At 55.5% G+C, this 25,971-nt stretch overlaps 2 protein-coding genes across 32 annotated transcripts in view; one reads left to right on the top strand and one right to left on the bottom strand.

Moving 5' to 3' along the window:
- SMPD3 (sphingomyelin phosphodiesterase 3) overlaps positions 1–10,584 on the top strand; it is a 90,235-nt gene extending 79,651 nt beyond the window's left edge. For 2 of the 3 annotated variants that reach the window (XM_031002777.3, XM_031002776.3), the window contains 5 exons: positions 3,789–3,864; positions 3,974–4,129; positions 5,008–5,097; positions 5,315–5,378; positions 7,147–10,584. In XM_031002777.3, coding sequence (XP_030858637.2) covers positions 3,789–3,864; positions 3,974–4,129; positions 5,008–5,097; positions 5,315–5,378; positions 7,147–7,477 — 717 coding nt within the window. In that variant the 3' untranslated portion in view covers positions 7,478–10,584. The remainder of the gene's footprint in view (positions 1–3,788; positions 3,865–3,973; positions 4,130–5,007; positions 5,098–5,314; positions 5,379–7,146) is intronic. The other variant, XM_031002778.3, reaches the window with a different exon arrangement.
- PRMT7 (protein arginine methyltransferase 7) overlaps positions 8,031–25,971 on the bottom strand; it is a 52,084-nt gene continuing 34,143 nt past the window's right edge. For 9 of the 29 annotated variants that reach the window (XM_019011817.4, XM_019011818.4, XM_055366232.2 and 6 more), the window contains 11 exons: positions 23,090–23,217; positions 22,614–22,749; positions 21,596–21,679; positions 21,224–21,271; positions 20,471–20,560; positions 16,511–16,672; positions 15,354–15,428; positions 13,047–13,207; positions 12,138–12,234; positions 11,735–11,883; positions 8,031–11,117 (listed from right to left, as the gene is read on the bottom strand). In XM_019011817.4, the coding sequence (XP_018867362.1) occupies positions 11,033–11,117; positions 11,735–11,883; positions 12,138–12,234; positions 13,047–13,207; positions 15,354–15,428; positions 16,511–16,672; positions 20,471–20,560; positions 21,224–21,271; positions 21,596–21,679; positions 22,614–22,749; positions 23,090–23,217 (1,215 nt within the window). In that variant the 3' untranslated portion in view covers positions 8,031–11,032. Of the gene's footprint in view, positions 11,141–11,667; positions 11,884–12,137; positions 12,235–12,635; positions 12,795–13,046; positions 13,208–15,353; positions 15,429–16,510; positions 16,673–20,470; positions 20,561–21,223; positions 21,272–21,595; positions 21,680–22,613; positions 22,750–23,089; positions 23,218–25,971 lie in introns of those variants that run through there. The other 20 variants (XM_055366250.2, XM_055366247.2, XM_055366249.2 and 17 more) reach the window with 10 other exon arrangements.

Raw genomic sequence — 25,971 nt, 5'->3', positions numbered from 1 at the left:
AGGTTCTCTCAGCAGCCCCAGGCCTGCCACATTCCGCACCCCACGCGGCTGCAGTGAGCTGGAGCCGTGGTTGGCTGCCCCGCAGTGGGGTTTCCCAGCAACCACCATGACACCTGCCTGGGAGTGAGACTCTGCAGCTTCCATTTCTGCCCTTTCTGAGGCCCCTCTGCTTTGTCCTGGCCCAGACCTCTCCCCCCAGCCCTACATCTGGCTGCCTCCAGGACACATCCCCATTCACTCGCAAACCAGACTCAGCCTCTGCCCCGGGCTGCTCCTCTTCTGTGTTCTGCCATCCTGAAGCCAGAAGGACCACCTTGGCTGCTCTGTCCTGTGCCCGACCCATCCATTCCAGGCCCCTAGCTCACTTTCCAAATGGCCCTGGGTACACCCCACATCTCCAGCTCCCTTGGCCCAGGCCCCCTCCTCTGCATCAGCCCTGCTGTGGTTTCAGCCACCCTCCTCGTCTGAGGCCAGGTGTGACTCCTCTTATGCCCTCCACTGCCTCAGGAAGTCTGAACGTCACCTTGTACCACCTCCCGCCCCCGCCGCCCCCACCACCCTTAGCTCCAGCTCTGCCCCAGCCACAACCCCGATGAGGGGCTCCTGTACCCCTGGCCCCTGCTTGTCTTGGTCCCACACTGGGTGTGGCCACACCACCTCATGGAGCTCCCTCAGCGGCCAGCCACACAATCCTCTCTTCCCTTCATGGGCTCCTCTGCCCTCGTGCCCAGGGTCTTGTCTGTCCATCAGACAGAGCACCAGGACAGCAGAGCTGTGGTGTGCCCAGCACACGCGGATCCCAGCGCGGAGAAGTGAAGTACGTGGGGCTGCCTTGGGGACAGGCCCAGCCGGAGAGGGGCCAGGACGCTGGAGGGACTCGCTGCAGAAATCAGCGGTCCCCTCCTTCCCGGAAGGCCCTCATGGTTTCCCGTGTGGGACTTCAGAGCCTTCAGGGAAATGCGGCTCCGTGAAGGAAGGGACTGGAATCCCTTTTTCCTCACCTACAATAGAGCCTTATTCTGGACGCCTCTTCTGTTGACAGTCTTTGCCCGCCAGGACTCAAAGGCACAGCCTCTCGTGTGATTGCTTGTTTTTGCAAGAGAAACACAAGGCTCTGCGGCTCCCAAGGCCACGAGCCAGGAATCAATAAGGCCCAGCAAATAATCAAGTGGATCTTGGTGAGATCACACAGCAGATGAGGAGGGAGAAGCGGGGCGGGAGGGAGCAGGACCTCGTCACTCCTCCGGCCGGTGGGTTCTTGTCGTGCAGGGCCCAGTCTGAGGCCTCCCTGCGAGTGTCCAACCCTGTCCGGGACACAGCACGGGGCAGGTGACACCAAGTGTTGGATGAGTGAGAGGCTGACGCCTTAAGACCAACCAACAGGCGGCCAGGGAGAAATCGCAAAGACACCAGCCCCTCAGAAAGCAGCGCAGAGCAGCGCACGACAAACAGATCCGACTGGAAGCTGCCTCTTAGACCATGTGAGCCTGTGACCCCGGCCCACAACTCAACTTCTGGCCTCAGTGTGTTCAACGGTAAAAGCAGCATCACTTTATCATGTGCCTGAGCCGTTGTAAGGACCCAGAAAAGTAACGTCCATGCGTCGCCACCCCACCCCAGCACGAGCCCACTGGGCCTGAGATGATCCTCATGGAGGAGCAGTTGTTGCCTGAAGACGGCGCCCCCGTGTGGTCTTTTATTTATTTATTTTGAGACAGTCTCATTCTGTCGCCCAGGCCAGAGTGGTGCAATGGGGCGATCTTGGCTCATTGCAACCTCCGCCCCCCAGGTCCAAGGGATTCTCCTGCCTCAGCCTCCTGAATAGCTGGGGTTACAGGCATGCACACCCAGCTAATTTTTTTTTTTTTTTTTTTTTGAGACAGAGTCTCACTCTGTTGCCTAGGCTGGAGTGCAGTGGCATGATCTTGGCTCACTGTGACCTCCGCCTCCAAGGTTCAAGCGATTCTCCTGCCTCACCCTCCTGAATAGCTGGGATTACAGGCACGTACCACCACGCCCGGCTAATTTTTGTATTTTTAGTAGAGACAGTGTTTTACCATGTTGGTCAGGCTGGTCTCGAACTCCTGACCTTGTGATCTGCCTGCCTCAACCTCCCAAAATGCTGGGATTACAGGTGTGAGCCACTGTGCCCAGCACACCCAGCTAATTTTTGTATTCTTAGTCGAGATGGGATTTCATCATGTTGGCCAGGCTGGTCTCGAACTCCTGAACTCAGGTGATCCACTCGCCTCGGCCTCCCAAAGTACTGGGATTACAGGCGTGAGGCACCGTGCTCAGCCTCATGTGGCCTTTTGAGCATGGCGGCTTCATCAATGTTTTGTTTTTGCAGCAGAACCATCAATGCTGCGTGATCTCACAGAGCCATTCCGGGGGCGGGGATGCTGTTAGGCTAAGGTTTGGGTCTGTCTGTGGGCAAGAAGTGAATGGTGAACCTGTGGGGCTGAACAGCCAGACGTTCATACCCCCAGGTGCTGGGGAAGGAAGGCTGTGCATTAGGGCTGGGAAGGGGATGAAGAGCTGTAGAAAGCCAGGGGCACCTGCTGCTGAGGACGTCCAGATGGAGGAGATAATACCAGCCTGACCGACTGCAGCAGTGAAGGAAGGACGGAGCCTGCCGAGGCTGTTGGAGCAGATGGGCTGTGACGTTTGGGCTGCTGTGAGCTCCACAGATGTGGGGCACCCACCCTGCGGCCCTCTGCCCTCAGCCAACAACTGGGAGAGGCAGTGTGTCCTGCCCAGCCACCTCCCTGGAGTGCTTTTTGGGTCTGGGGTCTCCTCATCTTGGGAAACTCAGTCTGGAATGGATTTGCATGGCTTGGGGAGGGCACAGAGGCACAGGAGGGAAGGAATCCCAGGGGCAGGGGATGAGGAGCTGGTAAGCAGCCTCTCTGTGCGGGGCATCTCCGTGGCCATCCCTCACCTCTCCTGGGCTGAGCACTGACAAGGGCTCCATCTTGCCCCCACCTGGGGTAGGGCAGTTATGAATTGCCTGCAGGGTACAGTGGAGATGCTAATTTGTATTAAGCCAGCCTTTGGGGTCCTGCCAGGGTCACCTGCCACCTGGCAGGTGGAAGGCTCCGTCTTGGGTAAAGGAGGTAAGCAGGAAGTCGGGGCAGAGGGGAGACCTGAAGAGGATGCTGCCACAGTGGGCTCAGGATGGAGCCAGGGGTGTGCAGGGGCCAGCCTAGGACACAGGTCAGGGAGCTCTCATCCAAGACAGGGGACAACGGGACCACGGCCTATAAAGCAGATGACTCACCATGCAGCCAGAAGGCGATGAGGCCAGGAGGGGCAGGGTCTGGGCCTCTTACTGTGTGGGGTGGGCTCTGAGGCCACGCCATGGCACAGGGGGAGAAAGCACCAGGGTGTGACCAGGTCTAGGGTGTAACTGACGGAGGGAGCAAAGAGCCACAGACAGGACTGGACAAGGAACTGAGGGCCGTGGCCACGCTGGTCACTGGGAGACGGCAGGGCCTGGGCCTCCGGGGAGGCTTGCTGCGGTTCGGCACTTCCCCCATGCTTTGCACAGATGGCCGCCAGCACTCCCCACGCCACAGGCCGATAGTTTCTTTCAGCATCCGTCTCTGGCCCAGATCCGTAAGTCCCTAGAAGCAGGACCCATCCTGTCCCTACTCGGACCCCAGAATCCAGCCAGGAGCCTGGCTTGTGAGGGTCTGACCTCATGGGTGGGTAGGCACTGCCCGTGTCCTGTGCTCTCAGGGCCACAGTGACTGGCAGGTGGCAGCACTGACCCCCTCCTCCCCCAGGTGCAGGTGGGAAGCACACCTCAGGACCAAAGAATCGTCGGGTACATCGCCTGCACACACCTGCATGCCCCGCAAGGTAGGGTTGCCGCCCACCTGTGATTTTCTAGGCATGGGATCAGCGCCTGGGGCCTAGCTGGGGTCTGGGGCGAACTTCATCATCCAGTCTCTGTACTTCTGCCCTGCAGAGGACAGCGCCATCCGGTGTGGGCAGCTGGACCTGCTTCAGGACTGGCTGGCTGATTTCCGAAAATCTACCTCCTCGTCCAGCGCAGCCAACCCCGAGGAGCTGGTGGCATTTGACGTCGTCTGCGGAGATTTCAACTTTGATAACTGCTCCTCTGGTGAGGCCGGGCTCCTCCCCACTCAGGTCTCCAGCTCTGGGGAGGCTGTGGGCTCAGTCACAGCTAGACAGACTTTGTTAGGCAGCTCAAAGAATTCCTGCTCCTCGAGAGCATGTGGGTGGGGTATTTAGCAAGACTGATTTCTCTGCCCCCTAGAAATCCTAGAACAGGAAGAGCCCACGCTCTGCCTAGAAAGCTGGAGACAGAGATGCCCTAAAAACGAACCTCTGACAAGGAAGGCTGGGGGCCTCTGAAGCAGACAAAGGACGAGTCCACTAGTAACACCCATCAACGGGGTGCCACGTTCTTGCTTCGAGCCAGCTGCCATTCTATCGCTGTTTCACTTAAGTGTCTTAACAACCCTGAGAGGGAAGCATTGCATGTCTCCACGTGGTGTGGTAGAGGAAGCTGAGACTCAGAGAGGCTGGAGAACCAGCCCAAGGTCACATAGCCAGGCAGTGATTGCACTGGGATCTGAACCCTGGGAATTGCACCTTAAACCATTAGGGTGAAAGACTACAAGCTCATCATCAGTGAAACAGCAAACACTTGCTGTAAATAACTGATCTGTGGATCCGATGACCATATGGACCTTGTGGGGATCTTCTTTCCTCTGTCCGAGGACAGTGGTCACTGTCCTCAGAGGGAATGCTGAAGATCAGGGCGTGTGCTGGGGGAGGTGTTCTCAAGGACACAGAAAAGCAGCGACAAATGAAGCACGGGGCACCTGACTGGGACTGAGATCCCACCCAGGGGCAGTGGCCTAAGGGACGGGGGCCTGGCAGCACATGGGGAGTAACTGATGGGAAGCAGGGGCACAGGCCGTGTGGGACAGCAAAGCCCCCTGGTGCCTCAGCGTTTCCTCCCTCCCCGCACAGACGACAAGCTGGAGCAGCAACACTCCCTGTTCACCCACTACAGGGACCCCTGCCGCTTGGGGCCCGGGGAGGAGAAGCCGTGGGCCATCGGTGAGCTGGGGTTGGGGGAGGAGGATGGGAGCTGGGCTCCCCACAGACTTCCCTCAAAGATCACCAGGACCTACCCCCAAGACTCCACTGCTGGGGAAGGGCCCCATTCAGCTGCCCCTGGCTAGCAGAAGCCCGTGCCCACCCACAGCGGCCACCCCCTAGAGGCTGCCTGGGCCCTGCCTGCAGCGACCACTGTCACCCCCCTCGTCCCCCCCAGGTACTCTGCTGGACACGAACGGCCTGTACGATGAGGATGTGTGCACCCCCGACAACCTGCAGAAGTAAGCACTGCGCTCCCAGGCCAGGGATGAGGTACACCCTGACTAAGGTGGAGACAGGGACTGGGCAGGACCCACATGGGAGAGCTCAGCTCGGGCTCATGAGGGCTTTTATTTGGCAGAAACCTGTCCCTCATCTCACCTTTGAGAGCTTTTGAGAGCTGGGAGCTGGGCCAGGCAGGTAGACCTCACGCCCTCACGCCCTCACGCCCAGGGGTACTGGCCTTGCTAAATCTCTAGGGGTATTTCCCAGACCTGTTTTCAGGAGCTAGCCCTGCCCCGGGCCCCTGCCTGCTGGGTACAGGAAAGGGCCTGGAATTTCCCCGGGCCAGGCCACGGGTCGACCCCTGTGAAAGAGCTGCTGGGTATGGCGCCTGCTGAAGGCAGCCTGGCAGCTTGCAGCTTGCAGCACCAATCAGGCAAATACACACACCAGCAGCAATAACACAGCCAACCATTTTCAAAGTAGAGACAGTTCCATCCCAGCCAAAATTCATTCTTGAGCCCAGTAAGATGTCCATAAAGAACACATCTTAAAGAACACATCTGAGAGGCCAACAGCAGAACCAATTTATAATTCACAGCCCGAGACTGCAGTCACAGCGATGGTTCCTTGCAGCTAATTTGAGCCAATTAATTAGATTATAGACTAAATTTGAAACATCATCCTATGCTGAGAAAATTCTTTTTATGAGATGATGATTAAAAAATGACTACCAGTAGCTCTCAGATCATTGATGCTGGAATTAATTATCAAGGGCAAAGGACAGTGATGGATTCCATTTCTGAGCTGTAACAATGTTCTGAATGTCATTAGTGTATTTATCTTAAGGCTGATGAAAACCTTGTGGAAGCCCATGTTTGCAGGCCCTACCTCACCGGGTGCCCCTTTTGCATCCGTCCAGGCACTCACTGACCTGGCGGCCTGTGCAGGGTCTCTCACCACTGCACTTGCCATCCCAGGCCCTGGCCCCAGCCTGCCCTCTGCAATGGGGGCTCCCAGGAGGGGGTCCTAAGCCTCTGGCCCAGTGGTGCTGAGGCCCCAGGGGACAGGCTGGCAGGAAGCAGACAGGCATACTGCTTGTCTCAGGGCAACAGTGCCAGAAAGGGATTCCAGATGTCACATCCCCCTGCTCCAGCGCCCTGCCCTCCCTATGGATCCCCTAGCACCATCATGGGTTTCCTCACTCAGAAGCGGGATGACAGCCTGTTCCCTGAAGCATCTTGGGGCCCACAGCAACCATTCTTGTTTCAGAGGAGGAAACAGAGGCTTGGAGGCTTGGTAACATAAGCAGAGTCACACAGCCACGTAGGGACAGCCCCACATGAGACTCCTCGGAGGTGCTCTCCTGGCTCCCTCAGCCCCTGTCAACCTGGGAACAACAGTCACAAGGGTCCTCGAGACTCATGGCAAAGACCAAGCTTCCCAAAACAGGCCCCCTATTGGCTCAGGGCAGAAGCCCATTCTGGGGAACGGGTGGGATCAGTTCTGTCTGAGTTCAGAAAGGGAAAGTGAGTGCTGGCCAGGCTGGGGTGGACAGAACACTTCGACGGGCTCCGGAGCCCAGATTCAGCCAGGAACCCACAGGCAACTCGGCCTGCCCCCAGCTGAGGCCCTTTTTGGACCCGCAGGGGAGAGATCTTAAACCCAGCGCTTTGGTCCCACCCACCCGCTCCCACACTGGGAGGAGACCATGGCTCCACACCCAGCCCCTGCCAGGCCCACAGGGGTGGGCATGGGGGCTCACCTGCCTCCTGCATGTGTGGACAGGGTCCTGGAGAGTGAGGAGGGCCGCAGGGAGTACCTGGCGTTTCCCACCAGCAAGAGCTCGGGCCAGAAGGGGCGGAAGGAGCTGCTGAAGGGCAACGGCCGGCGCATCGACTACATGCTGCACGCAGAGGAGGGGCTGTGCCCAGACTGGAAGGCCGTGAGTCAGGCGGGCCCAGCAGCCAGGGCCATGCAAAGAGAGAGCAGGGCCCGGGCCCTGCAGCTCTCAACAGCCGACTCCCTGAAACCCCACGCCCCAAGCCACTCTTACAATGATACCCATCACTCCCTCAGACCCTTAGGGCCCCAGGTCCTCCAGGCCCCATCTCTCTGACTGCAGGAAGGTCCCAGCCCACCCCAGCCCTGGGGCCTCACTTCGGGGATCCCCAGGCCACTCCCTGCAAGATGCCCTTGGAATCTGACCAGGCTGTTTCTCCCCTCTCCCACTCACCCCAGGAGGTGGAAGAATTCAGTTTTGTCACCCAGCTGTCCGGCCTGACGGACCACCTGCCAGTAGCCATGCGACTGATGGTGTCTTCGGGGGAGGAGGAGGCATAGACCGTCTGGAGCAGCGGGGCCTCTGCCAGCCCTTGCAGCTGCAGCCCATCCCTGGGCCGTGTCCCCTCCATCGAGTGCCCGGTGCTTGGGGGAGGAGGGCAGGGACAGGGAGGGAGCCACAGTCAGTGCCCGGGAACCTGGAAGCTGCGCTGCTCTGCGCCTCTGGGCCTCACTGTGGACAGAGGAGTCAGGCCCGCCCCGGGAGCCTCCAGCTGCCTAACCAGTGCCATTCTTTCACAACACGATTTTCTACAAATCTACAGCACAACCGAGTTTGTAACCCGTGGGTTAGTATGAGGACCGGGTTCATGTACTCTCTGTATCTCTTCTTAAGCTTTGTCCAGGGTTCTTTATTTTTGTCTGCTGCCAATGTCGTCTCGCATGCCTGCACCCTCGCATGCACGCTGCCCGCATGCCACGTGCCACGCCGTAGCCACAGACCCCTTGCTCGGGCCTCACTCAAGGCCAAACTCCAAACACAATCAGAACCAGCCAAAGAAGCACTTCCTGGGCACGGCCACCAGCTCTCCCGCCTCCAGTGTGGGCCGGCTCCTGCAGGGTCCGAGGGCTGCATCTCTACCAGCCAGCCCAGGGCTCTTCCCAGGGTCTCGCATTCAAGGGCAATTACATTTTAAAAAGAAAATCAGAAAAAGGTTAATCACAAAACCAACCCTCACTTCACAGAGTCTGCATAGAACTTTGCTCTTCCCGAGACAGGGTCCCTTCCCCAGCTCAGGCACAACAGAGTCTGGCAGGCTCTGGCGCCCTGGGCCTCCTCCGGGAGCCTCGCATCTGGGCAGTGGAGCCATAAACGGGGATCCGAGAAGAGAGTATCCACTTTTTTTTTTTTTTTTTTTTTTTACAGGAAGAAGGGACTCACAGCATAAAGGGGGGTGGGGGGATCCTGATTTTGAAAATAATCTATTTGTAGCTTCTCTTCTATCAAAACCAACACATCCTCTTCTTTCTGCCAATCCTCTCCCCCACCGGACACCTCTCTGGTTCGGGACCAATCCCTCCCTGGGGACGTGCCCCACCTGCGTGCCGGCTGAGCTCAGGAACCCCTGCCTGCCCCCCGGGTGGGGCTGCGGCTCTGGCCTCCCAGGCCCATCCTCAACAGCTACCCCAGCCAACACCAAGGCCACAAGGGGACCCCGGCCTAGGAGGCAGGAAGCCAAGGTGCAGAGAGCAGCCTGGCCCTCACCAGTGCGCAAGCTGGGGCAGCAAGGCTGACAGTTGCTGCATGCCCAGGGCAGGGTGTGGTACCGGCACCCAAGTTCAGCATGGCAGAGCTGGCCAACAGCTTGTGGTCCGCGATCTGCCTCCAGCCCCAAGATGCCTACAGCCCCCAGGCCCCTTCGGCAGCACTGCCTCTGCCCACCTGCCTTTAAGAGACTCCAGGGCTGCTCCTGTCATGCAGCGAAGGTTTTGTCTGTTTCAAAGTTCGAGACTCAACTTGAGGGACTGTTTTTGACAATCCCCGCTGACCTCCGCTCCTCGTGGCGCCCTGGCCCTGCATCCAGCCTGGCCCAGGGCCGGCTTTGCCTGGTGAGGCTGGAGGGAGCACCAGGACCTGCTGTCTGCTGTCAGCCCCTCCTGGTGCTGGTGCCCTGATGCTGTGCCTTGTCACCCATTGAGCTGCAAGAGGGACCAAGAGGGGGCCACGCAGCCAGCCAGACGCCTGGCCCTGTGCTGGGGCAGACAACGCTGCAGAGCCCAGGGAGCCTGGCGCTAGGATGTGCATCCTTGTGACACTGGCCTGTCTGAACTCACCTGGCCTGGGAAGCACCGTCTGCCCGGGCCCAAGCCCTGCCCCTCCAGAGTCCAGAGCCAGGAAGGGGCTGCTGAGGGCGAGCATCCTGCTGGGCTCTCTGCCCGGCCCACCCCTCCAAGAGGCTGGCCTGTGAGCCTTGACTGAGCTTCATGATGTGGAGGCCCCCAACTTCCAGAAGCAGCTGGGACTCTGCTCACACAAGCGACTGGGCCGGCCGGCCCTGGACCCCTAGACCTCGAGCCGCCTGCCGACTGCCTGCACAGGGAGAGCAGTTGAGGCCTGGGCAGGGCCCCCACACCAGACCCCAACATAGCTTCCCCACCCAGGCACCCCCCCTCCCGGGGCAGCAGGCGTGGGAGTCAGGGCTGCATGCTCCTCCCCTCCCACCTCACAGGCGGCCTTAGGCAAGTCATTCTCTGTCATCACAAGGTCGCCTCTGCCTAGTCAGGTCCTGGCGTCCAGAGTAAGGACGTGCGGCCCCCAGGCCCCCGCACACCTCCCTCAGCACCAAGGCCGGGACCCCCCCACCCACGTGTCTCATTGTGGCTGCCTGTGGACTCCCGGGCCTTGTGTGCAGGCCAGGCCCTTCCACCGATTTTTTAAACAGAACCATTGCTGGATCTCAGATTCTGTGGCATCTAAGGCCTAGCAGGGGTGGGCACACGGGTCACCCGAGGCCCATACCAAGACTCTGTTCCTGCCCTAGGCCCAGTCTCAAAGGAAGCCACAAGGCGCGGGGGCCACTGAGGAAGGAAATGTTCATTTTCATTTGTCCAAAACCACCTTAAGTTTTAAGTATATTAATCTTGATGCTTTTTAACTACTGCTTTTTAACTTGCTGAGATTTAGAAATACTGTTATAAAAACTTTTTTAATTTCTGTATTTTTTTCTGTATTGTATCTTCATGGGACATTAGGGGTTTTCTATGGTAAGCACACCTACGGTTTTGGTAAAAACATTATCAAATATATATCCAGACGGTTCTTCCCTAGAAGAAAAACAAGTCTTACACCTGATAAAATATTTTGCAAAGAGAGGTGTTCTTTTTCCTTACTGGTGCTGAAAGGAAGGATGGATAATGAGGAGAAAATAAAACTGTGAGGCTCGAGGCTGGTGTTCTCCACTTATTTCAGCGACAAGCTGGGGCCAGGCCTCAGGGGCATGCCTGGGGGCAGGGGAGGGAGTTCCTGCCCCCAACTGCAGGACAGGCGCTGCCCAAGTCTGCCCTAAATCTGAGGACACCGGAACTCTGCTCATACAGGCGGCTCGGCTGGCCTGGCACAAGCCTCACCTCCTGAGCTGCAAGCCAGAGGCCACTGGGTTCTCTCACATGGTGTCTGCTGTTACCTCTGAGAGCTGGGACATAACCAAAGGGGGGTTAGCGTGTGAGAGAAGCAAGGCCACGGCGCCTACTGACCTTCCTGGTGAAGCGGTGCTGGGCAGGGGCTGCTCCCTGCCATACCCCACCTGCAGGAGGGGTTTTCCAATCTGAGGGAGGTGCAGGGAACAGGGCTGCCTCCCAGCTCCCCTGACAGCCGCTTTCCTGGGCCTGCATCTCAGGAACTGCTCTGGGACAGCTGCCTTGTGTCCGGTCTCAGGTCCTGGCAGGCCACCAGCTGGTGCAGCACTGAGGCCAGACACCTATGGATGTGGCTTGAAGTTACCTGTCAGGTGAAAGGGCCAGAACCCAGGCCTCTCAGCCCGGGCCCAGCCAGGGTCTTCAAGCCCCAGAGACCCAGCCACAACTCAGCATCTCCACCCACTAGAGGGCCAGAAATCTCCACCCTCCTAGCAGAAACCAGAAGAGCAGGGACCCGGAGATCCTCGAGAGTGGGACAGACAGGACAGGCTCCCGCCATGGGGACTGCTCGCCGAGGGCGGCGTGGACAACCCCACTGGCCAGCCCCACAAGCTCCCCGTGCTTCCACTCCCTTCCCAGTTGGGGAGAGATGTCTCTGTGTTGGAGCGTTCTCAGCACCTCAGAAGCACAAGCAGGGGGGTCTTCCCAGCCCCTCCAGGGCTCCAAATTCAGTCACCCTCTCATGCTTCCTGCCACAGCTGGAGCCAGAGGCCAGCAGTGCAAAGATGCAACAAGATGCAACACGGCGCAGTCTTTCCCATCCCTGAGGCCGAGCAGCTCCCAGAGAGGAGAGGAGGGCCTTCAGCCTTCCCCCACTAGAAAGCCATGAGCCACTCAGAACCCCAGCCCTCAGGCCACTTTATTGCTCAAGAGTGGTCAGTCTGGGGTATCTGCATGCCTGAACTCCATGACGATGTTGCCTGTGTCGGGGTGAAACTCCACCGCATAGGTGACAGTCCACGGGCCACCCAGCAGTGCTCTGGGACCTGGGGCAGGGCTGAAGAAGTAGACGGCCTGCTTGCAGTGGGGGTTCCAGCAGCAGCCCCCCTGTAGGAAGAAGAGCAGGAAGATGGTGAGGGCTCCCTGGCACCTGAGCCTCCTTCCTAGCCAGCCTCCAGCCCAGGCAGCTCGCAGCAGAGAAGCTGCTCAGGGGCCAGATGGCCCAGGACCACTGAGGGGTCATCATCTGGCCCGAAGAACTTGTGACAGAAACACCCAGAGCACGGGGGCAGGGAGGCCTCCCCAGGCGGCGCCTGCTCTCAGGGTCTGCACGCACACTGGGCCCGGCGCGCAGGCACTACCTCGGGGTCTGCAGGCTCCAGGAGGCCAGTGCTGAGCGTGCACTCCGGGGTCAGGTGGTACTCCATCCATAGCACGGCTGCGTGGCTCTGCCCGGGCCTGTCAAGAAGAGGGGGGCCCAGCAGAAGTAGTCACACAAGAGGCAGGTGGGGAACAGCTGCAGCTCCTGCGGCTTTCCAGAAACCCGTGGTCTTCCCCACTTCCTTCCTGCCCTGCCGGGAGTTCCTAGTGCTGCAGTTACATAAACATTCCTCAGAAAAACCCCAGCCAGAACAGCCGCAGCCGAGCCCCCACCTGAGCCAACCCGAGCCCTGCAGCCAGGCCACACATGGGGCAGGGCCGGTGTGGCTGCAGGGTCTGGGGGGGCTTGAGGCACAGCCTGGCACTGAAGGCTGGAAGGCCCCTCTGATGCCCCAGACAGCAACCCTGGGAGCTCAGGTGATGGCGCCCGCCCTGCCTGGCTGCCTGCCCTGAATTGGGAGGTGCTTCCAGGAGGAGTCACTCCTCGGGCGAGGGTGGGGTGAGGGCCGGAGCAGGACAGGGCTGCCCGTGCCTGGATGCAAGCAGCACTTGCTGACCCTGACCTGCTTCAGCTCCCAGGAGGGTTCAGGAAAATGGTGCATCGGTGACCACAGGAAGTAAGCTCCCATCTTCCTGAGCTGTGATCCAACAAGGGAGCCTCAGATGTAGGGGGGAGCAGAGCCCTTCCTGGCTCCTCCACCAGTGGCACACACAGGACCGTGGGAACCACCACACGCGCAGGGCCACTCTGACAGGGAAGGGCAAGGTTGTGGGGAGGACGAATACCCCCTCCACGTGTGTCTCCCAGGCCAGCTGTGCTCACCACGGGGGTGAGAACTCCAAGGGCAAGCAGCAGCCCCTCCCTGCCCCCCAGCCCTCCCTGCACCCACCTTCTGAGCTCCACGGTGCCCTCGGCACACAGGGGCTGCAGGGGCACCGGCTGCCGGAAGTCAAAGGTCAGGATCTGCCAGGGCTGGGAGAGGCTGCGGCATGGGTACTCCCACAGCGGGTGGGGCTCAGCTTCCCTGCTCTCCCTGAAGTCCAGGGCACACTGCGAACAGAAGGGGGCCTGGGGGCTGCAGAGACAGGCCGGCAGCTAGACAGAGGGACCCCTCCCCGGCTTGGCTCCCACTGACTACAGTCACAAGGGGTGTGCGTTCTCCCATAAAGATGCCGAGCGCCCAGCAGACCAGCGGCTCCCCCTCTCTGCCACTTCTCTCTCATCAGTGGTTCCTCAGGCACCGCTGGCTCTGAGCCTCGCTCTCCGGATTTTTAAGATGGGGTGGTGCCGCCTGTCTCAAGCGTTCTGAGGACCACACGTCTACATCACTGGTGAGAACACCCAGCACCTAGAAACTTGGTGACCACCACAGCTGTGTGGCCCTGACAGGTGGGCCCTGGGCCACGGGGAGGGATAAATGCGTGACAGTACAGCCCCGGTGCCTGCTGGCAGGCTGGGGGCACCTGCATCCAGGAGGGATGCAGAAAGCTGCCTGGAGGAGGGGAGCTGACGGTCAAATGGGAGCCGGCAGGAGAAGGGCCAGAGGGGGCCTTGAGGATAGAGCTAAGCCAGGAGAGCAGGCCAGGGCACCCAGGCCAGCTGGGCCACTCTGCAGGTGTGGTGTGGGGAGCCAGCTAGGGCATTCCTGCAGTGGGGATGTGGCCAGACTCAGATCTACAAGTTCATGTGGGCTCCGTGTGGAGGACGGCCAGAGCAGGAGGGGCCCAAACCAGGACGGCAGCAGTCAGGGGACAGCCTGGGTCGGAGGCTCACCAGGAGCACAAAGACCAATGGCAGGGGATGGGAGGACTTGCCAGGGAGGGTGCCCGGGGCCCTGGGCCTGGCTGGTCGTGTGAAGTGGCGCCAGGTCTAAGACAGGGCACTGGAAGGGCCAGGCTAAGGGTGGGGAAGGGCAGGTGGATTTGGAAAGCATAGAAGTAAAAATGCCTGGCACCCCACTGTGGGATACCCACCACTCTCGGCCATCTGCCTTAGCACACGAGAGACAGACACTGGCCCAGGACCAGAGTGGCAGAACCGTATCAGCAAGAGGGGACAGGGACAGCCAGGGTGGGCAGGCCATGAGCAGGGGCCCAGAGGAGGCGTAGAGCGCATGGGTCCAGAGCACGCAGGGCTCAGCACGAAGGAGATTTCTAAAAGCATCGAACAGTCAATGGTCTGCTGTGAGGGGCAGATAAGATACAAACTGAAAATATCCACAAGGTTTAATTTACTTAAAAAAGTTTTCACACACAGGCAATCCATGTTCGCTATGGGAAAATGTGAGCGGAAAGGTGAGCAGAAGCAGAAAAGCCCCACCTCCCGATGCATAGCTGCTGCTGCGGGGCCACCGCTGCTTCCCGCTCCTCTGGTGTCCATGAGATTTCTTTTTTTGAGACAGGGTCTTGCTCTGTCACCCAGCCTGAAGGCAGTGGCGCAAACGCAGCTCACTGCAGCCTCAACCTCCCAGGCTAAAGCCATCCTCCCACCTCAGCCTCCTGAGTAGCTGGGAATACAGGTGTGCACTACCATGCCTGGCTAATTTTTTGTTGAGACAGGGTCTTGCTATATTGCCCAGGCTGGTCTCGAACGTCTGGGCTCAAGCAATCCACCTGCCTCAGGTTCCCAGAGTGCTGGGATGACAAGCAGGAGCCATGTGCATTTCCTTAATACACAGCACGGCCCATGCTCCTCACCCTGCCCCTCTCATGTGGATGGAACACGACCCTCAGCTTCAGTCCTCATGAATCCAAGGACCACTGATGCTGTCAGGACAGCCCATGGTTCTGGAGAACGTAGGCCCAGTTGCTAACCCCTACCATGTAAATAACCTGTGGGACCCTCCTCAGGTACCCCTCCTGGGAATGGAGCCCCCACCATGGAAATGGCTGCCTAAGAAGGTTCCCAGATGGCCTCTGGAAAGTCAGCCCCACTAGAAAACAAGCTGTGGGCACTGGCGGGGGCAGTTGCAATGACAGGACGTGCGGGCCCAGTGGAGATTCTGACACAGGGTGACAGCACGGAGCCAAGAACAGGGCTGGTACCAAGCAATGCTCATGTTGAACCACACAAAATGGCAGCACCTGACCTCACTGCCCCCAACAGAAGAGCCTGTGCTGCCCAAGCTGGGACCCTGTGAGAGGCCTGCGATACAGGAGCAGGCGGGGGGGACTACGCAGAGTGTGGCCCTGCCTACCTTAATCATGTCGTCCATGATGTGCACGTCGAAGCCTTCGCAGTCACCACAGGGGCTCCGGATCCGCCACAGATCCTGTGAGGAAGGAGCAGCCCCGTCCACACCCGCCCGCCAGGACACAGGGAAGAGTGGCAGCAAGAACAAGAGGCACATCTTGCTGTTCCCTGCACACCTGAAAGAGACCCCCAAGTATGAAGGGGCTCAGAGAGAACAAAGATCCACAATGGTTTCTGTAACAGACTGGGTTGGGCGGGAACCTGCAAGCTCTGACGTGACACCTGAGTCCTCTCCTATAAGGGACAGTCGGCCAGAGCTACCAGGCTGGGGGCTGCACACTCCTATCCGGGCCATCCTGAACATCATTTCTTTGGGAAGAAATCTGTAAGCCAATTCTCTCCCCAGCATCATCTCCAGTTCATGAGGATGCTGGGGAGAGAAAAAGACCCTGCCAAGAGGAATCCAGAGGACACTCAGGCCACACAGCCTTCCCTCCCTTCCTCCTGGTCACACGCACGCATGGAAAGTGACATCCCCTCTTTGGCCATGAAAACCAGAATTCTTGTGGAAATCTGATTAGGTAAACAAGTAACACAGGAGAAACGCCCAGAATTTCAGTGATGGAGCCACTAAGCTAGGAGAGAAAACCACTCTCATCAAATGAGATACACTCTCCATCCAGGGTAAAGCTTTTCAAATCCTATTAATAAAAATGCCCTTCCCAAAATGACTTTGTGACTATGGTTCTGCTTTGATGAGAAAATTAAAAGGAAGCTTTTCCATTTTTTCTTGCACAAAGCAGCTGACTCTCCCATCTCAAAATGCCTTTAACAATTGAAGCCTCGGCTATTAATGAGAGCAGAGCAGGCCACACGGCATGGCTTCTGAAATGCTTAATTTATATTTTTAAATTATTCTGATAAGCCACAATTGTAAAATGACAACACTCAGCCATTTCCATTTCATATGTCAAATTATCACATTTTTTAAAAGGCAAGCATCTTCTATTCAACCCCACAGTGTGCTGACACAGAAAGCAAACACAAGCTCAAATCATCAAGGCCCGAGCCGCTCTACAGGCACCCAAGGTTCCTGCAAGAAAACAAGGTTCCCCACCCGCCTCCTCTGCTTTTTTCTCCAACATCCCCTGGGTGGCCTACCCTGAACTCCACAACCACAGCGTGCAGCGAGGCTGCCTGGGGCATCACCATGGCACCTGGCCCCAGGTGCTGGTCCACAGCGGTCCGCACGTACCAGAAATAGAGGTTGTGCCACGGCAGCAGGCTGGTAGTGAAGAACGGCTCGCCCAGGAGGAGAGAGACCTGGTGAGTGGGCGAGAAGCAGGGCCCAGGTGTCAGGAGGGCTCGGCCCAGGAGTGTTAACAGGAACACGGAAGCAACAGGCCACTCAGTCACTCAAGTCACTCCCTCACTCCCTCCCTCTCCCTCCCTCACTCAGTCACTCACTCATTCAGTCACTCATTCCCTCCCTCCCTCATCAGTCCCTCCCTCCCTCAGTCAACAAACAAGCAAAGCGGCAAGGTGCTCTGTACCTGCCCTGGAGGCTGTAAAGATTACAACCAGATATGAGTCCCGTGCTCAGGAGAGCAGAGCAGAAGAGGGAAGCAGACAAAGTGGGGCTGACCCCATGTGATAGAAAAAAGCAAGGAAGGGGGTCATGGAGGGAGCCCAGAAATAAACGTGCCAGACGGGGCTTCCAGAGTGGCATCCTGTCAACCCCCACTGGACGCTTTATCTCAGGACTTACCGGGGCTTGTCTCCGTCTCCCTCCCCAGGCTCTGAGCACCACAAGAGCAGGGACTGGTGGCCCAGCATCCCCCAGCAGTGGGCCAGTGCCGTGACCAGATGTTCTGTGAACATTTGTGAGTAAATGAACACGTGCACGGCGAGGAGCCTGAATGGCCGAGGGAGGGGCAGCAGGGGCAAGAGTGAGGCCGGGAGACAGCAAGGCCCCCCAAGGTAAGGGTGTGGAGCTGGACAGGAGCCAGCCCAGCCCAAGGCAGCCAGGACAGGGTGAGGGGCTGGACTCATCCCGGAGGCGGCGGTGGGGGTGGTGGGTGTCACTAGAAGTTTTCATCGGGGTTCAAAATCAGAAGGAATGTGATTTAGAAGATGCTGCTGAGGACCACGAAGTGTGGAAGGGAACCTGCAGGTGCTGGGGACGGAGGCGACCTGGGAGAGTGCAGAAAGAGTCCGGGTAAGAAACGGAGACTCCAGGGTGGGAGGGGTGGGAGGAGAGGAAGGAGTGGCAGAGGGTAAGGAGGTAGCCGACCCTGGGCGGGCCCAAGCAGACAGGCACCAAAGTGGGGCCAGTCAGAGATGATGGAGATGCAGCAGGAAATGCTGGCAGACAGAAGGGGCTGCCCTGAGTGCTTCCTCGCCTCCCCACACAGCATCAGGAACATGGCAAGAACGCCCACTCCCACCACTCCAATTCAACGTGACCCCGGTCTACCGGTACACCACACAGTGGCTTTCAGAATCATCTCCTACGCCCTCATCTATGAGGGAGAAAAAAGGCGACTTGTGGATGAATATTTATAGCAGCATTACTCACAACAGCCCAAAAGTGGAGCCACCCGAATGTCCATCAGCTGAGAAACAGATAAATAACATGGTCTATCCACACAATGGAATCTTATTCAGCAAGAAAGAGAAATGAGGTATTGATTCAGGCTACGACATGGATGAGCCCGAAAACATGAAGCCACATGAGAGGCCAGCCACGAAAGACCACACACTGTCTGACTGCATTCACACAAGATGCCCAGAATGGGCAAGCTAAAGATAGAAAGGAGAAGAGTGGGTGCCCAGGGCTGGGGGACTGCCGACAAATGGTGCATGACTGCCAGTGGGTAATGAAAGGGTTCTTAAACTGATGTGCTGATGGTTACACAACCTTATGAATATACAAAAATCACTGAGTGAATCGTAAGGTATGTGAATTATTATCTCAATAAAACTGTTATTTAAATGGGCAAAAGGCTTGAATAGACATTTCACCAAGCAAGACAAGCACACGAAATGTTCACCATCATCAGTCATTGGGCAAATACAAATTAAAACTATGTGGAGACATCACCACACTCCCATTAAAATGGTTATGCTAAAAAAAAAAAAGCCAATGCCAGGTGCTGGTGAGGATCCGAGAACCTGGACCCTCAGATGTTACCGATGGGGATGTCAAAAGGACAGCCACTTCAACCAACAGTTCAGCAGCTTCTTAAAAAGTTGATCGTAGCTACCACATGACCCAGCAATCCACACCAAGGCATCTGCATAAGAGACTGAGGACATACATCCTCTCTAAGACCAGTGAATCCATGTTCACAGGAGCCTTATTCAAAGTGGCCAAAAACTGGACACAATCCAAACGTCCATAAGCACATGAATGGATAGCCACACTGTGGAATGCTACGCAGCCTTCAAAAGAACGAAATGGGTGAACCTCAAAGACGTTATGCTCAGTGAAAGGAGCCAGACTCACACGACCGCACACTACGCACCTCACTTTTGAGAAATGCCAGAAGAGGCACATACTGGAGACACAAACCAGACCAGTGGCTGCCAGGCCTGGGCATGGGGATGCAGACTATCAACAGGCTCCCGGGAATTTGGGAGGTAACAGAAATGTTCTCTTTTCATTCCCATTTTTTTTTAGAGACAAGGTATCACTCTGTCAGCCATGCTGTAGTGCTCTGCCACAAGCACGGCTCCCTGCAGCCTCCAACTCCTGGGCTCAGGCGATCCTCCCACCTCACCCACCTCAGCCTCCTGGGACTACAGGCACGTGCCACCACACTCGGTTAATTTTTTTTGTTTTTATAGAGACAGGGTCTCCCTATGTTACTCAGATTGGTCTTGAACTCCTGGGTCCAAGCGATCCTCCCACCTTGGCCTTCCGAAGTTCTGGGATTACAGACATGTGCCACCATGTCTAGCCTGGAAATGTTCTAAATGAGACTGGGTGACGGTTAACTCCATATATTTACTTAAAAAATCACTCAGCTGTACACTTGAAATGCATTAATTTTGTGGTATGTCAACTACATCTCAATAAAGCTGTTATTTAAAAAAAGACTGGCAGGAAAGATGAAAGATGATAGCTCTGCGTTGGGTGAGTCCAGTTTGTGGCATATTCAAGGAAAGGTGACAGGATGGCAGCTGGACATGAGATTTGAATCCAAAATAGTAAAGAGTGAAGGCCGGCTCTGATGGTCACTGATTCACACATGAGAAGGAACGTGATTACCAGACAGGATGCAGTAGGGGAAGCGGGGGACACGGGGAGAGTGCCACGGAGCAGCGCAAGGTAAGGAGCAGCCAGGAAGGTGAGGGGAAAGCGACCTCCCCAGCACAGGCAGAAGTCCCGGGTCACAAGGACAAGCGGGCAGAGCAGATGAAGCCTGCAGGGAGACCGTGGGAGTAACGACGAGGTTGCTGGCAGAAGCAGTTTCAGGGCCTGGAAGCCTGACTGCAGCAGGAAGCCGTGGACGGGGAATGAAGACAGGAGTGCGGTGGAGAGGAAAGGACATGCTCTGCTCCTAGGAACCCCAAGAGAGCTGCTCTGTCCTGACCTGAAGGGGCAGAGATGAGGCTGAGCTAAGAGCAGTACAGCCAGGTGTGGTGGCTCATGCCTGTAATCCCAGCACTTTGGGAGGCTGAGGCTGGCAGATCGCATGAGCCCAGGAGTTCAAGACCAGCCTGGGCCACATGAAACGCTGACTCTACAAAAAATACAAAAATTAGCCAGGCATAATGGCACATGCCTACAGTCCCAGCTACTCGGGAGAGGTGGGAGGATCGCTTGAGGCTGGAAGGTCGAGGCTGCAGTAAGCCAAGATCGTGCCACTGCACTCCAGCCTGGACGACAGCGTGAGACCCCATTTTCAAAAAAAAAAAGAGCAGTGCAACCATCTGCTCACCGGGCAGCTCCATGAAAGCTTCACCACACCCTTGATGGTGGGAGCTCGTAGGAGGTAAGGTTGCGTGGAGGACCCACTGTGAGACTCCAGGGACAGGGTGGGGCCTGGGCTACTTCAGTGCCGTGCTGCCCACCCTAACACAGCCCAGCGTGGCCAAAAGGCTCCCGCTACTCACCTTTCTGCCCTGCAGGTCCTCATTTGTTAATAATTCCGGCCGTTTCTCTATGATGTTAATTTTTTCTTCCAAGTGGTTAGCCTTGAAGATCTTAGAAAGAAAACCGTAAAATTACTGTATTCATACTAAAGTATTGTTTTTGTCAGGAAAAAAAATCTCTCAAAGTTGCATTCTCCGCTTTGAATTTTCCAGCAAATGGTTCTGGAACACCACTTTTATCTGCTTTGTGGAAATCCTCTCCTTGGGGGGCATCCTATAGACCACGGATGAGATCAGGAGCAGAATGTGATAAAAGCAAAAGAAATTTCTCCCGCATGTGCACACCAGGACTCAGTGCGAGCCTGCAGTTCTGGTGAAGGGAGTTCCCCTTTGGAGAGGAAATAAACCAGTTACTGGCCAGGGAGAGAAATGCCATCTCCCATCAGGCTGTGAGCACTGGCTCCCTCAGCACTGATGTCCCAGAAACACATCCTACATTTAATTCTACCGCAACAGTAGCTTTATGTGAAGTGAGGAAAAAAGCCTAAACTTCTTCAGACACAAAAAAACAAAGCAGAGTGCAAATGCCTGCCTCTATTTCAGTGACAGCCCCCAAGGCCTCTGGCTGCTGCTCTCCAGGCAGCAACCAAGACAACACAGGGGTGCAAGCGAGCTGCCACTCCTTTGTGCCCCTGGGGCCAATGCCACTTCAAAGCCATCAACCCAGACCCCACAGGTCCTCTCACTATTTCAGCAACAACAATTCTCACTTACTTTTCTCAACAGTTTGTGAGAAGCTGCTGAGCTCTCGACTGTAAACACCTAGAGGGAACACCACGCTATTAGTTGTAAGATATTCACTTAACAGAGAAGAAATTAAAAATTAAAATGCAACAAGACCATCCTAAGACAGAGGACACACCTGAACAACCCTGCCTGCACTCATTCCCTCCCTGGGGCAGCTCTGAGGCCTGACGCCTGCCTGCATGCACAGGCAATAAACCCCCCAGCCCCTGACCCGAGCATGCTGTGCCCACAACAGTGGCCTTTGCAAAGAGCCTTGATCACAGAATTGTGCACCCGGACCACACAATGCCCTAACTCACAAGCCCACATCAGGAGGCTGACAAGGGTGCACGTCAGTACCTGCTCCACCCCCAGGTGATGGGCCAGCACGGAGAGCAGGCTGCCATCGCTGACACACAGGCACACGCTGTCTGGCTTCAGCACCTGCGGGGAACGGGCAACCTCAGCACAGGGCTTCCTCCAGTTTGCCAGAAGATTCCTGCTGGCAAGCTGTCAGAAATGCTTCCCTTCTCACTCCACTTGCCCAGACCTCAGACCATCCCCCTGCGTCTTCATGCAGTAACCACCCCCAGCCACAAACATGCCTGCCTTGCTCACATCTCCCCACCTGTCCCCAATGTCAGGAAAGACACTCCTCAACCCAGCCTAGAGGCCCCGCTGAAGGCCTGCACCACCTGCAGGCCACCTTCCAGTCCAGGACAACAGGCTTCTTCCCTGTCTGGTTAGAGGACAGACAGCTGAGAGCCTCCAAGGCTTGAGTGTTCACAATTGACTGCCCAAAGGCAAGGATGCCTTTCTGGGTGACAGACCCCTCTGAGAGAAACTCAGGATGGCTTGGATCCTCCCCCCATCCCCCAAAATGCACACATTCACACTTATTTCTGTACACACCCCCAAGGGCCTCAAGAGACCCTCCCTCTAAGCCCCATCTGTAATCCCCAGGCCGAGTTCCCTGCTACAGGTAGCAGGGAGCAAAGGTTTTCAGGCAGGAGAGCGACATGATCAGATTTACATCTTAGAAAATTTTAGAAAGGTGACAACACATGAAAAGAGAAGAGGGGTGGTCTAATCCACTGTGACCACCCCCAGCAATGACTGTGTCTGACAAGGCAAAGGTGTCCAGCAGGAGCCCAGCCAGAGGCTCTCCCAGTAGAGCAGAGAGCAAGCCCTCAGGAAGTCCAGCCCCAGGCTCTCCCGCTTTCTTCTCCAGTGCCCACCCAGGAGGCGCTTGCTGAAGCCACTCATAGACAAGAGGACACAGGAAAGAAACAGCAAATCGTAAGCAAAGTGCTGGGGTTCATGGGACAAACTTCTTTCTCCCTTTTCCCCACAACCAGCCAAGGGGCTGGACACTTACGGTCCTCAGAGCCTGGACGTATCGATCAGTTCTGTCCTGGTCATTGATCTCTCCAAACCGAGGCCGGTTCCAGAGCAGGTGAGCCTGGCAGTCACACACGGGGCGCATCTGGCGGACTCTCTCATTCTTTTCAGGGCTAGGCCAGGAGATGAACAAACAGACGTGGGCTGTGAGCGCCTCCACAGGTCTCCAGAGGGCATGAATCTGGACACTGGTCTCCAGTAGGCATGAGGGCTTAGAGCACCCGCTAATTCCACTTTTCCTACGCATCTGCTCTAAACAGATTACAGCAACCCATGACAGCCTCTCCTAGGTACACACGAATGGGCACTGACACATTGGTCACAAATCTTTGTTCTTATGTTATTCTGTCCAGACACAAATCAACCCACTGGCACCTCCAGAGGATCTGTAAATGGGGAATTTACATACAAGTCTCAGAGGCTCATCCTCCACCCCCACGAGGCTTGACGTACCTGGTCCTCTGCAGGCTGTACCATACGCAGTAGTCATCGTGGTGGGCTACCAGATAGAGCACTGAGCCCTGCACCACAGGCTCCTCTTGTGGCAGGAAGTACACACACTGCATCCAGTGGTCCCGCCACTGAAACGGAGAACAGAGTCAGCTGTCAACGAGCTGCAATATGAGCAATGCTTCTAATCCAGGAGCCAAATGCCAGAGAACTGCCAGTTTTCAGGACGTCCACAATGTAGACTGCAGCTGGCTATTGTGGCCAAGGAGATAAACTCTAAACTCAGAGGCCAGTGGCCCAAAAGTTTGCGGGAACCCTGCTGGCTTTAGGAAGACACAATGTGGCCAAGAGCAGCAATCTGCCAGAGTGGCTCAGGGGAGGGGACAAGTGCAGGCTCCAGTCCCCACCCCATCAGAGTAGCACCAAAGCTCTCTCTTCAACACGTAGAGCTGTGCTGAATGTTTCCTTTGAAGGAAAAAACAATGATTTAAACCTAGTGGTTTAAGGGGAACCTTTTCAGAATAGTCCCATGGCATGCATTCCAAAGGCTTTAACGTACTCGGAATTTACAAAACAGTCAAACTCAATGCACTAAACCTAACTGGATCGTAGACTGAGGAAACAAAAGCTATCAAGGACTTCTGGAGACAAATTTTATTTTGAACCATATGTTAGACGATACTATGGAACCACTGTTTTTCTTAGGTGTGATCATGTGTTTCATTTATGTTGCAGACTGTTTTCATTCTTGGGAGATAAGTGTTGAAGTATTTAAAAGTAAAGTGTCAGATGTCTGCAACTTACTTTCAAATGATTTAGCAAAAAAAAAAAAAAAATGTGCATGCCCGTGTGTGTGTGTGTGTGTGTGTGTGTGTGTGTGTGTGTGTGTGTGTAGAGATGCAGGAAGAGAGGCAGAAAGACAAAGATAAAGCAGATGTGGCAAACATTAACAACTGGTAAATTTAAATTAATAAAGGGACTATCAGTGTTCATTTTCACTTATTCTGTGGATATATAATTTTTCAAAATAAAAAGGTGGGAAAATACAAAAAGGTTTTGGCTTATTCTTTGAATTAAATTGAAGTATTTAAATAACTGAATATTTTAAATTGTGAAACACGGTTGACAATGATCCACGGTCAATTTTTAATAAGCTGTGCTAGTCCTTACTACAAACCCCACATACAGGATTCTATCCTAAGAAAACCCCAAAAGAAAAAAAAAAGTTATATTCACATAAAAATGCAAATCACAGAATTATTTATACCAGCAAAAACTGGAACCCACCCAAATGGCCAGCACTCAGAACGGGATATAAACCCTCATGCAGAATACAGACAGACATCTTAAACGCTGCTGCTGAAGGCTACGGGGTCCAGAACAGAGATGAGCACCGATGACACCCACGCGTTTGGAGAGAGACCAAACAAAGGGAGCTATTTTGAGTGAAAGGGAGGACCATGAGTGATATTTTTATTTTATATAATGAGGTTTATTTCGCTCATAATTGTTAAGCTTCTTTTTGAAAAAGGAAGAACTACCCTAAAAAGTAGATGCCAGCTGGACACGGTGGCTCACGCCTGTAATCCCAACAATTTGGGAGGCCGAGGCTGGCAAATCGCTTGAGGCCAGGTGTACGGGACCAGCCTGGGTAACATACCAGTGACCCCCATTTCTACAAAAAACACAAGATTAGCCATGCATAGTGGCAAGTGCCTGTAGTCCCAGCTACTCAGGAGGCTGAGGTGGGAGGATCGCTTGTGCCCAGGAGTTCACAGTTGCAGTGAGCTAAGAGGTGCCACCACAATCCAACCTGAGCAATAAAGCAAGACCCTGTCTCTAACAAACAAAAACAAGAGATGCCTGGCTCAACTCTGATGAGACGACTGCCTGCTCATTCTGTCACCTTCAGGAACTAAGAAAAACTTGGCCCTGTGGGACTCCAAGAGCACAGGTAAGGAACGTGCCCACCCACCTGGTCTTGAATTTAACAAAAAGGCAGAAGAATGACATTCCCACACACTTAAGACGCTTACTTGAACATAAAAACTAGAAAATGAAAATCTGACCAGATATGTTCTGGAAAAATAAATAGTAACAGGAATAACACAGGTTCTTTTAAACCTTTTATTCATTCCCACACTATGCAAATGTATGTGAAGAAGACAGGAGAACCCTTTCCCGACCCCTCCTAGGTTCCCATGGCACTGCCCTGTCATCATGTCCTTCCCATACTACCCACCACAGGGACCTCCTGGGTCCTAACGTTGAGGAGCTGGTGACAGAACCCACTGTGCCAAGGTGGGACAGACTAAATATACTTAGGATCAAAGCAGTTACATGAATTCATGAGGGAGATTCATTAGCAGCTTTCAAATTTCCAATCCAAAAGTCAACGCTGGTAGAGAAACAACACAAGACCCGCAGTCAAGAGACCAGGGGCAGGACCCACTCTACTGCTCCTGGACACAAGGCCCCGCTGCAATCCCTGGAGCCTGCTGAGTCCCGGGTTGGCTATGGTTGTGGTTACCTGGTTTGTCTACTAAGAGGATTCAAGGAGAAAAAATACATAGTAGCGCTCTGAAGATATGCAAATTAAAAGTACTAACTTTTTTTTTTTTTTTTTTTGAGACGGAGTTTCGCTCTTGTTGCCCAGGCTGGAGGGCAATGGTGCAGTCTCAGCTTACTGCAACCTCCACCTCCCAGGTTGAAGCGATTCTCCTGCCTCAGCCTCCCAAGTAGCTGGGATTACAGGTGCCTGCCACCATGCCCGGCTAATTTTCTTTGTATTTTTAGTAGAGACAGGGTTTCAACATGTTAGCCAGGCTGGTCTTGAACTCCTGACCTCAGGTGATCCACCTGCCTTGGCCTCCCAAGTGCTGGGA

The sequence above is a fragment of the Gorilla gorilla genome, chromosome 18 (assembly GCF_029281585.2).
Source record: "Gorilla gorilla gorilla isolate KB3781 chromosome 18, NHGRI_mGorGor1-v2.1_pri, whole genome shotgun sequence".
In the NCBI taxonomy this organism is placed as follows: domain Eukaryota; kingdom Metazoa; phylum Chordata; class Mammalia; order Primates; family Hominidae; genus Gorilla; species Gorilla gorilla.
This window is presented reverse-complemented; position numbering and strand designations above follow the sequence as displayed.